Source organism: Taurulus bubalis (genome assembly GCF_910589615.1).
Source record: "Taurulus bubalis genome assembly, chromosome: 3".
Classification (NCBI taxonomy): domain Eukaryota; kingdom Metazoa; phylum Chordata; class Actinopteri; order Perciformes; family Cottidae; genus Taurulus; species Taurulus bubalis.
The window spans coordinates 32692009-32702997 of record NC_136591.1 but is presented as its reverse complement, the minus strand read 5'-3'; the positions used below and the strand labels follow the sequence as shown (position 1 = coordinate 32702997).

Below are 10989 nucleotides of genomic sequence, written 5' to 3'. Positions count from 1 at the left end.
TTACTCTGCTGAGTCGGCGGAGCAGCCTGGAGGGCCCGCGGCCTGCAGGAGGGCCTTCACAGTGGGCCTGTCCATTGGGCTTTCACACGGGTGAGAAAGAAGGACCTTCCCTTCTCCATCCAGCAAAAAGTCACCTCCCATCTGAAAATACAAAAACACATTCAGGCTCGTTCAATACTTAAAAAAAAATATTAACATGGAATAAAATGTAAATCAAAGGGGAGTCTCTGCAGCTCTATTGTTCATTGATTTTGTTTTGCAGCCTGAACTAAAGTACAGAAAGGAAGAGCTTTTAAATGTCAATGTCATGTTTTGAGTATATGAGGATTGTTTAATTGAGATTCAAGACAATTACTTAAACAAAATGTACAACCACATCCATCATAACAAGACATGCTGTCTGTTATTGAGTCCTAAAGTATTATTTTCTAAAACAAATGAAGACACATTTCTAGTGCTTTTAACTGAAAGCAATGCTTTCCATTAGTTATTTGATTTGAGATTTAGTCCTGAACATAATTTCTCCAAAGTTGCACCTTGAAACAAGACAGAAGGGGACTGATAACTGCGTTTGATTCAGTAGAAAGTTGCTGAAAGTTTCTGCATTTGACTGCAGATATTTACTTGTCGGTCGAATCTGCATCAGGCAGTTATGAACCACATTTTTTTTTTATTGAAAAAAGGCACAGCTATGAAAAAAAAGGCACAGCTATTTTTAATTTTTTTTTATCGGAAATTTGGCACATATTTCCTCGGTTTACGTCCCTGATTCAAGTTCCTACATCAGCACCTCGACGCCTATCCATTTGTACCTGGTAGATATCTTCCAGCAGGCGAGGGGGGACATCGGGGAAGTCTCTGTCCACAGCGCCGTACTCGGAGTACAGCAGCAGGCAGCCGAACTTCATCACCTTGGCGTAGGAAGAGCCGAGGCCAAAACTCCTGTATACCTGTAGCAGAGACGACATCTACTGCGTTAGGAATGTGAAATATGTTCTGCAGAAACACACACAAATCATGATTGACGATTGGTTCTGTGGCATGTGGAAAATCTTCTGTCTTCATATTTGGTTGATTGCCCTGGTTTCCATTTTACAGCTGCGAACATCTGGTGGTTGACTTTTCAGAATGAATGGTTTGGAGGCTTCAGCTTACTGGGCTTTCAGGACAAATCATCAAACAGCTGCTAAATATAACAAATCTCTAGTCTCATGCACCTACCCACCTGCACTGCATATACATGTAGCTGCAATATAATTGAATGCAGACACAGATTTAATTTGCTGTAATCTGATCCTTTCATTTCTATTTTACAGAACAAAACAAATCCTTTTTTTATTTTTTATTTCCTCATTATGTTGTTCAAATTTACATTCAGTTGATTGAGTCACGGCCTGACCTTTCTCTGTGGATCCAGCAGAAGGTCGAAAGTGCATCCAGTCTGCTCCCGCCACACCTGAGCCCCCTCCATCCCTCCGAAAGAAACCACCAAGACCCGCACTGACCGAGCCTCCAGGGCGGCCTGCACAGGCGCAAAATGAAACAATTTCATATCAATGTATATCTGTTAATACTCACTTTAACACAGTCCCGTCCAAACTCAAGTAATCTATTGATTTAAAAGTCAATGAGTGGTGGCTGCAAGGCCGCGGGAAAAAACATGTGGGACACTTTTGTAGCCAAAGCAGAGGAAAAAAAATAATATTTAGGAGTCCACATGGTTAAAGGAGTATTTTGACATTTTAGGCTCATATATACTTTCTTCCTTGTTGAGAGCAAGATGAGAAGCTTGATCCCACTCACAGAAAGTAGAAAGCTAAGCACCTGGTTAGCTTAGTTTAGCTTAGGAAGTCACTGCTCCTGGGCAATAATTAGTTCAGCACATATTGGTTGATCATTGGGCTTGGATGTCAAGATGAGGACCTTAGACGTCCCCGTCTGCCATGGTTAAGAGTCTGGACGACGGTCAACATAACACTGTTGTATCTCCGCCATGGTTCTGTATGCTTTGGGATAAACTGTATCAGGCTGAGTGGAGGAAATGTTCATGTAATTGTTTGGTATGTCTATGTCCATGTACACGTGCTGTGACAGGAGTTAACTTGACTGTCTTTGTGTGGTAAATTTGATGGAACGCCAGCGGAAATAAATCATACTGGGAGAACCGCGAGACCTTCGGAGGATTGGACCTTTGGAGGATTTTATTCATCTACTGTAAGAGAAGATTTACCTCAAGTTGTTTTCCACATCGGAAGGTGTTCCGCAACAATGGGATGCTTTTGTTAATCAACACAAACAGCAGCCTCACGGAGCGATGGCAGGACGCAGCAACAGGTTGAGCCGGTTGTTAGTTAACTAATTATCAATCACCATCAGATTGAAGGATAACTGACCTGATTAGCCTCCAGCTCGGCCACGTGGTCTCGTCACGGCAGTCATCCAAAGTGTCTGATGAGGACCAGCAGCGGCTTCTGACCCTTACCCAGGTACTCACCCAGGGTCACACTCCTTGAAACGGGGAATGAGACAACAACAGCTTGTAATACCCTCACCGTGGGTTTGAATTAACAAAACGAGGCGGTTGTGACCGGCAGTGTGTGAACTCACTCTCCACTCCGCCCATCAGTGAACGGGGTCTCAAGGCTCAGGCGGTCCGCGATCTTTCCTCCCGACAGCTGTCTGTCTGTCATCTGCAGACCTCTGTCCACACTCTCCAGGAAGGAGTCCCACTCACTCTAGACACACACACACACACACACACACACACACACACACACACACACACACACACACACACACACACACACACACACACACACACACACACGCACACAGGTTGAAACTATAGACACATCCCAGTGCGTCAACTCAATCATATACTGGTTAAGAGACCAATTAAATACAAAAATAATGTAAAAGCATTTCAGATATTTCTTTTATTATTTCGAAACAATTAAAAGGAAAATATAAGTAGACTGGTGCTAGGTTTACAAGCACAAAGCATCAACGTCTAAATACATTTTTATGAAGTCAGTTTTATCAAATGTCACAGACTCACAAATAGACATTCTGCATTGAAACCTAATGTTAGTGCAGGAATCCAGGAGGAAACTTGTTTGTTGTTGATGTTGATTTATTACTGATTTGTAAAACTGTACACGTGAATACGAAGAAGATCCTGGAGAATTGGAATACAAATTAATGTATATAAATCCCAATCTTTGCTGTATGCACAATGTAAAATATGTCTGTGCAAAACCTTTTTAAGTTTTCTGGTTTTGAATGTTGCATATTGTGACTTAAATTAGCAACAGCAGTAAACAATCAGATTCACATACAGACCTCGAGCTGCGAGAGTTCCTCCAGCTGCTCTCTCACGGCTGCATGGCTGGAAGAGGAAGAAAGGTTCTGTGATAAAGAGGCGTTGACACTGATCTTGATCCGTTACATTAATAACCAATAAGACGAAGAACAAGATCCAACACCAATCTGCAGGTTTTTCATGAGGGATGTGTTGTGTTTATGGAGCCTATTTGACTTTGGATCAACTGTATTGTGTGTTTTAAACGCTTTATATACATATAGTCAAGTGGAGGGGAAGTGCAGGTTTGAGGAAAGTGTTATAGTTTTGGGGAGGATGGAGGGAGAGCTATATTTGTGTTCTCATCTTTTTGTTGGTGCTTCCTCACTATTTGGCCTTAACTTACAGAACTCACCCTATAATGTTTTATTGAAAACATAAATATTTACACTATTTAAAATGCTGGGGGTGATGAAAAAAGGGGGCCAGGAAAATGATTGATAGACATTATTGCACATTTAAGATATAAACGTGTGTATTTATCAAGACTGTTATCATCAATTGATGATTATATAGTCATACTTACTGATAAAACTTCTGCCAAATATCCTCTGCTTCACTCTTCTTCTTCACTCCCATGCTGCTCAACAGAAACACACAGAAGTATCCTACAGCATTAACAATATATATATATATATATATATATATATATATATATATATATATATATATATATATATATATATATATATATATATATAGTATAACTTTGATTAAAACAGTGGACTGGCCAAATGCTTCTCCTCACCTTTTGTAGCAGTCGGCTCCGGCTGTGATCAGGCCGAGTAGAGTGGTGATCTTATATGGGACCAACTTCTCCAGGGAGTCTGTGTGAGAACAAAAGGGGACAAAGTTATTGGGTTACTGTGTTGACAATAAGCATGACTGGGATTATGTTCCAACACCTTCATTGTGACCTGATCACGCTGATCTGCTTAAATAACTCACGAGAGGCGCGTGTTGGAGCGATCTTGTGAAATAGTCAAATGGTGAATTGTAAATAATGATATTGTGATAACTGTGGGCGAAAAGTTATGTGTGGTATTTGATCTATTTCACCACTATTTGACGTGTTAATCCTACATGGTGAAAATAGAACCCCAGATTTAGATTAAAAATAGCTTGCCTTTTAATGTTGTTGTGCTTATTGGGCAAAATATATCGGTTATAAAACTAAACTTAACATTACACCCAAATCGATCTGATCTCCTCTTCAATTCGTTTTACATATAATCTCATTAAGACCACTATTTTTGAATTTGTATTTATTATCAACTTGTATTATCGCTTCGCGTTTGCACATATGTTGATAGAACAAGGGACAACCTTAAAAATGTAAAAGCAATTTATGAGAAAACTAGATTGACGCTCGCCCCTCGGAGAGCGCAGCTACTGGTGCGTTCATGTGCTCCTCGGATTTCCGTAATGCATCAACCCGAGTTGGGAAATCGTTCTTGGGAACTCGGTCTGTTCACTGGGCCGTAATGAGGAAACAACGCGGACGCTATAAATAAGATGTGTCATTTTTTACTGCTTAAGCAACAACGGGGGCTGCTTGTGACTCGTTGCTCCAACTTGAAGGGACGTTCACGTGAAACGATAAAGTCGGGAATCTCACTATTTACGATTATTCTGAAACTACATGAATGCAGCGCTCATTCATCATGTTCTCATATAGTTAACGGGTGTAATGATGCTGGAATTATGCTGTAATAAGTCTACAAAGAGACACCCAGAGCCGGTAAACCAACCTCCTAACTCTACAGTGTGTGACATTAGCGGGTGTACAAGAGTTTGTCCGGGCATCTGTTCCCCAACATCCCACCACTGGATCATATTTCACTTTAAACACCTACTTGCACCCCTCTAATAAAGTCAAAAGCTTCAATATTCACTATGCCTCCCTCTATAATGTGTCCCTACCTTCTGCCTCCTGCTCGGCCGTCTGGAGGAGCAGTCGGCCCAAGTTGACCAGGAGAGTCAGAGCACTTGTTAAAGTCTCCTCCGACACGGTCGCATCCTCGGCCATGGTCGGCTCCTCTCTCACCTGCACTCCGAACGAACTGGTGGCGAACTGGCGACAGCCATGTGACCTCAAGTGCGTGGCGGGTGGTCACGTGACGCTGTCACGTGTTCAAAGCCTTGTATGGGATACAGACTTTGGTTATGAACGCTACTCGACCGGACATTCACTTCGTTTAACTGCTGGGGATCGTCTACAGCAGGGGTTCTCAAATGGAGGTACGTGAGATTAAAAAGAAGAAATATATAAATGAAATACAAAAATCACGTTGGTCACTTCAACCACCTCAGTGCAATATAAATACATTTGTATTTTGTCTGTATATATAATATTGTTATTGTGCATTTTTTAAATGTTTTATTTTTATAACTTTGTTACTGTTTATTTATATTACTTGTACTTGTTTTTTTTCAATTTGACTATGTCTCTTGTGTGCAATTTAACCGTTTGCTGCTGTAATCTTGCAAATGTCCCCACTGCGGGACCAATAAAGGAATATCTAATCATATTTCAAATTAGCATAAATTAAAACATGTTATTTTAATAAATATTCAATACAATATAAGTATAAGTTCATAAGCAGAATTTAATATATTCTATATTACAGTAAATCTGAATCAGAACCGCTGGTTTGGGGGAACTTTGCTAAAATAATATTTCACAGTACATCACTGAAAAAAGTTGAGAAACCACTGGTCTATATTAGTCTACTGTTTAAATAACACAAACATGATGTTTAGTTTTTTCCAATATCCATGCTGCCTTGCCAATAGTGACAATTGTGATTTAAAAAGTATACAAAATTGATCTCACGTAGCAAACTTATTTTCATTATTAACTTGCAATTTGTTCAATTCACATAAATAGTTTAATATATAATAATAGCAAGTCCGCTTATAGCAGTCAATCAAATTTGAAATCAACATGTATCCCACTGGAGATATAGGACACAACTCTTCATATGGGATTATAGTATTAGTACTATTTCTTTTTAATAATTTAATGGAAAATGTATGTTTTTCTTCTTCAATAGCTTCATGTAATGTGATTCAACGACTCAACTTCAATTCCAAATGTGAAACATCACATTTAACACAGCTCTTCTTATCAGATTGTAGTGCTTTTTCAATTTATATTAACAATCAAATTAAAAATGTATGTTCATATTCAAGTATTTCATTGAAACAAGCTGCGTCACTGTTTAATGGAGTGTGAGTCTGGATCAGTATTCCCGCCATGGTCAGATGCCGCAGCTGGTTCTCATCAGACATGTTGGATCAGGTCAGTTAACCTTTGATTTGATGGTCATTTTTAATCTCTCAACCATTTCAATCCATAACTGTGCTTCACTTTTAGTGTTGATTAACAAAAGCAGTTTGCATCACTTTATTACAAAATACCTTCCCAACATGTAGTGGTCACACGTATCATTATTTCCCCAGACTTTTCTCTCATCTTAATTAGGAATACAGATATGGACTACAAGTTGTCCATTCATATTTTATCAACCATAAGTAAGCAGATGTGTAAAACTTTTTGCTTCTTGTGGTGGAAACAATATTTATTCCAGTGACGTACTTGTAGGCCCACTTTACTTGCGTATTTCCATTTTACGCCGCTTTATATACCTCTAGTCCTGTGTTATTGTGTTATTGAAGTATTTTCCTTTTTTTTTTTAAATGAAGAATATTGGCAGTTTATTCAAAAACGTTTGAAAAAAACTGCCAATATTCTCCATAAAAAAAATGATTTAAAATACTTGAATAACACATTACTCATGGAAATAAGTGTGCTACATGAGGCCTATATAGTGTAGTTTTTCCAACCATAGTTTTCAATAACATTGGCGAGGCAGCATGAAGGTTTAGGACAAGACGATCCTTAAGTCTGCCCCCAGCAGTGAAACAGGAGGACTGGGAGGTGAGCTATTCGTCCCTCCAGGACAAAGGCGATGTCAGTCACGCTTATATAAGACTGTAAAAAACAGAACAAATATGTCATTGTACAGAGAATGACTCGGGCTGTATTCTTTGCTTGAAGAATGAACTCTCTTGCATCGATCTTCAAAGATCATCAGGACTCCATTAGGTAACACGTATAGAATAAGAAGAGAGGTGTGGAGCAGCAGTTTAGACTTCATCAACTGGAGCATTAATACTTGTAGGACATGAAGGAAGAAAAGAGGTTAAGAGAGAGTAAGAAAAATATTCAAGTATTAAATACTAGTGTAAACTAATCAATACTAACAGTACAATACTATTGTAGTGGGAATATTACATGATCATCATCATCAATGTGGATACTGCTATATGTGAAAAGTAATTGGAGTTAACCACAATGTCTTTTAGCTGTACTGATTCACTGTGTATCCCATAATAATAACAACATCTTATCTAATGTATTTACTGAGGTAAATTACAATTGACATGAGCTACTAAGTCAAAGCATTATTACAACATAATTAACTACATGTTCAAGTTAGTGAGTTAATAGTGTTAAAGACAGTACCTAGACATTTAGACAGATCTAGTGGTAGAAATGGAATATAATACGAATACATTATTTTTCTTTAATGCGTAATCACTGGCTTTAGATTGCAGCATTCACAATTTATTATTATTTTTTTTTTACAAAGGAAGCTGCAACCTCTACGTACGATGCCATACTAATAAGTATAGTAAGTTAACGTGAAGAGTATTTATATTGGATCGTATCACATTTTGTATTAACAGAAGTGGCTGCCATAGTCCCCCCCCTCCCAAAAAAAAGGACAGAGCCTGTTAAAATTGTCAACCAGTTTTATTGACTGCTGAACATTCAGTCACTCATTCAATAAAAAAAAGAAAAAAGAAATCCCTCCTTCAAGTTTTAAGCTTTAAGATCCTGCCATAGCACTTCATGACTGGGCCAGTCGGCACAATCACTGATATGAACAAGAAGTGACAGAAAGCAGACCGTCAGTAATGCAGGAAATAAATCAGGTATGTTTGAACGGATCAATTTGTTCTTATTTTGTGGAAATTATTAAATTAAAAGAAAAAAAGAAGTGGACATTTCAATTAAGAACTACTGCAGCGTTGAGATAGCTGTCAGTGACGATACTTCAGCCTTGTAATTAGAGGAAGAAAAATGGCTGAAATTTGTTCAAAAGACTCAGTATCGCCCCAAGTGAATCACCTGCTTAGCTTGTTTCCTCCCTTGTGCTTAAACCGACATTGATGAGTCATAAAAAATAAAACAGACACAGGCTAATGTAGCCTCAATATCACTCAAGTATTTTTGTTTCGTAAGGTTGTAAACATCACATCATTCATATTAATCAAATAATCTCCCTTACAGGATTACCCCATTTTATCTTGAATTACGGAAACACATGTTCTTTTAATAATTTGTGTGTGCGCATCCCATTTCCCTTGAACGAGGCTTTCATTTTGTGTCACCAGAAATGTCGATCTTGTCAACAGACTCACACTTCATAAACTAATAGACTTTCACCACAGTGACTACCAAACGGAAAACCACACAAGCGATAAACACTTTCAAATTTACTGCCAATTAAACGTCTTTCTGAGGATTTTGGGAAACCTCTCTTTTTCTTCCGACCTGGTTTTCCGCAGATATCCGTCAGCTTGACAAGACAGAAATGTGGCCATGCAAAATCAACTCGACGTAGAGACAGTATCGGATGGATAAGACATTTGGAGGTATATGAGCTCTTTTATCCCAAAACGAAGAGGTGACCGGTAAGAACGGGTCTCATCTGCTAATTAATCCAAAGAAAATCCCCAGAGATGTGCGTGAGACACAGATGGCGAAAGGAATGCGAGGAAGACGATAACAGTGTGTGGTGTGCTTCTACCCCATCTACGATTACAAGACCCTCAACAAGACCCAACTGTCAGAGATGTCAGAGAACATTCAGGAGTCTTTGTACTTACTTTCAAATGAAAAGGGTACTTTTTTCAAATCCCAGTACTATATAACAGCCTTTTAATTCACTTTGATTTGAGACATGTCACTGAATACAGTTTATTATGCATCTCAATACATAGCTAGATTAGAACATGAAGCTTTATTCAATTAGAATAAATTAATCTATAAAATATCAGATTTCTTTCTCTTTTCATAAATTCACGCGTAATCAATTCCACAGAAATAAATATTTTATATATATATATTTTTTTTAGCCTGGTCCACGTTTTTTTTGTCCCACATTTGCACATAATCAACTAACAACTCTTTGAGGACTTTACGTCACAAAAAGTGGCTCTGAAAAATCTCAAAAAAATCTCTGATCGTTGCTTTTATACTAGTTCAGCAGCCAACCCATCTCAATACCGACCCTTGATTGGCAGAAGAGAGTGGGGTTCAATAGACCCGATAAGAGGAAGTGACACTTCCTGCAAGTGTTGAGAAAACAAAATAAAAAGAGACTGCTTCAAGTTTTCAGAGTCGAATAACACTGAAGGTTTCCAAAATGTCCCAAGACTCATTCTCTGCTGATAGGCTGGACTGTGTGTGTGTGTGTGTGTGTGTGTGTGTGTGTGTGTGTGTGTGTGTGTGTGTGTGTGTGTGTGTGTGTGTGTGTGTGTGTTTAGGGGGTGTGTGTGTGTGTGTGTTTAGGTTTGTGAAAAAATAAGTTTTAAAGTGCCAATTACAAACGTGAATATTAAACAAAATTGGTTTTCGATACCAGACAACAAGGTAGCATCCAAGTTAAAGTTCCAGGTAATCTAAAACTAAAGATTTAACCAGGACTATGCAACAGATTGTTCATGCTGGCGGCTCATGAGATGGAGGAATGTGTGCTTTTGGCGTTTTGGGTTTGGCGATGCCTATGAAGCAGAGAGAAAGAGAGTGGGCAGAATCGCTCATGCGTCCCAAACTGTGATACGATTGTTCTCTGTCATCTTCTGCAGACGGCTGGACTCTGGAAGGAAGCGTCACACCAATTATCTTTATTTTTTCTTTTAAATCAGTATTTTCTGTACTTGAACAAAAGTCTGATTCAATATTAAACTTTATGAACATGACTAAATGCGTTTTGTGAAGTGAAATTCTAATATAAAACTAAATAAAAATCTGCCTGGATGTTGGCAGTTGACTTGAAGTCAAATTACTGTTTTTTGTCAAAGGCGTCTGGTAAAATGTGTTGTCTATTGTTTTGTAGTAGAGGCAATTATTTTTCCGTAATAATTATAGCACTGCTCGCTAAAGTCAAACGTCACGTTTTGTGACAACGTTGGCCAACACTGTCCGTACAAGCATCCAGAACATCCAAGTGGAAGAACTCTAACTTTTTTAAACTCAGAGTGAAGAGTCATGTGTGGCGGAGGATGACAGAACAGAGCAGGACTTGGAGGGGTGGTGTGAGACCAAAATAAGATTCATTCTAGCTTTCCCCAAAACAAAAAAACAAAAACCTCTTTGAAATAATGTTTAGAATTTGTATCAATGTCGCTTCAGTTCTATCCAATTTAAAATGTAAACAATTAGCGGTAAAGCCAAGAGGCTTTCGGAGAACTCGATCCAGTTTGGTTTGAGGTGCAGACGGCGGCGGCCCTTTTGTTCTGCCCAGTGTAGAAGCTTTATTAATTAAGACTCA

General features: G+C 38.6%; 1 protein-coding gene across 1 annotated transcript; it reads right to left on the bottom strand.

Moving 5' to 3' along the window:
- Nucleotides 1-2734, bottom strand: selenol (selenoprotein L; the record flags this gene model as incomplete). Its single annotated transcript, XM_079215781.1, has 5 exons — nucleotides 2608-2734; nucleotides 2394-2508; nucleotides 1400-1522; nucleotides 813-950; nucleotides 1-141 (listed from the first exon to the last, which is right to left on the bottom strand). The coding sequence occupies exons 3-5, from the start codon at nucleotides 1469-1471 to the stop codon at nucleotides 1-3; spliced, it is 351 nt and encodes a 116-aa protein (XP_079071907.1). The 5' UTR covers nucleotides 1472-1522; nucleotides 2394-2508; nucleotides 2608-2734.
- Nucleotides 2735-10989: the final 8255 nt, after the last annotated feature.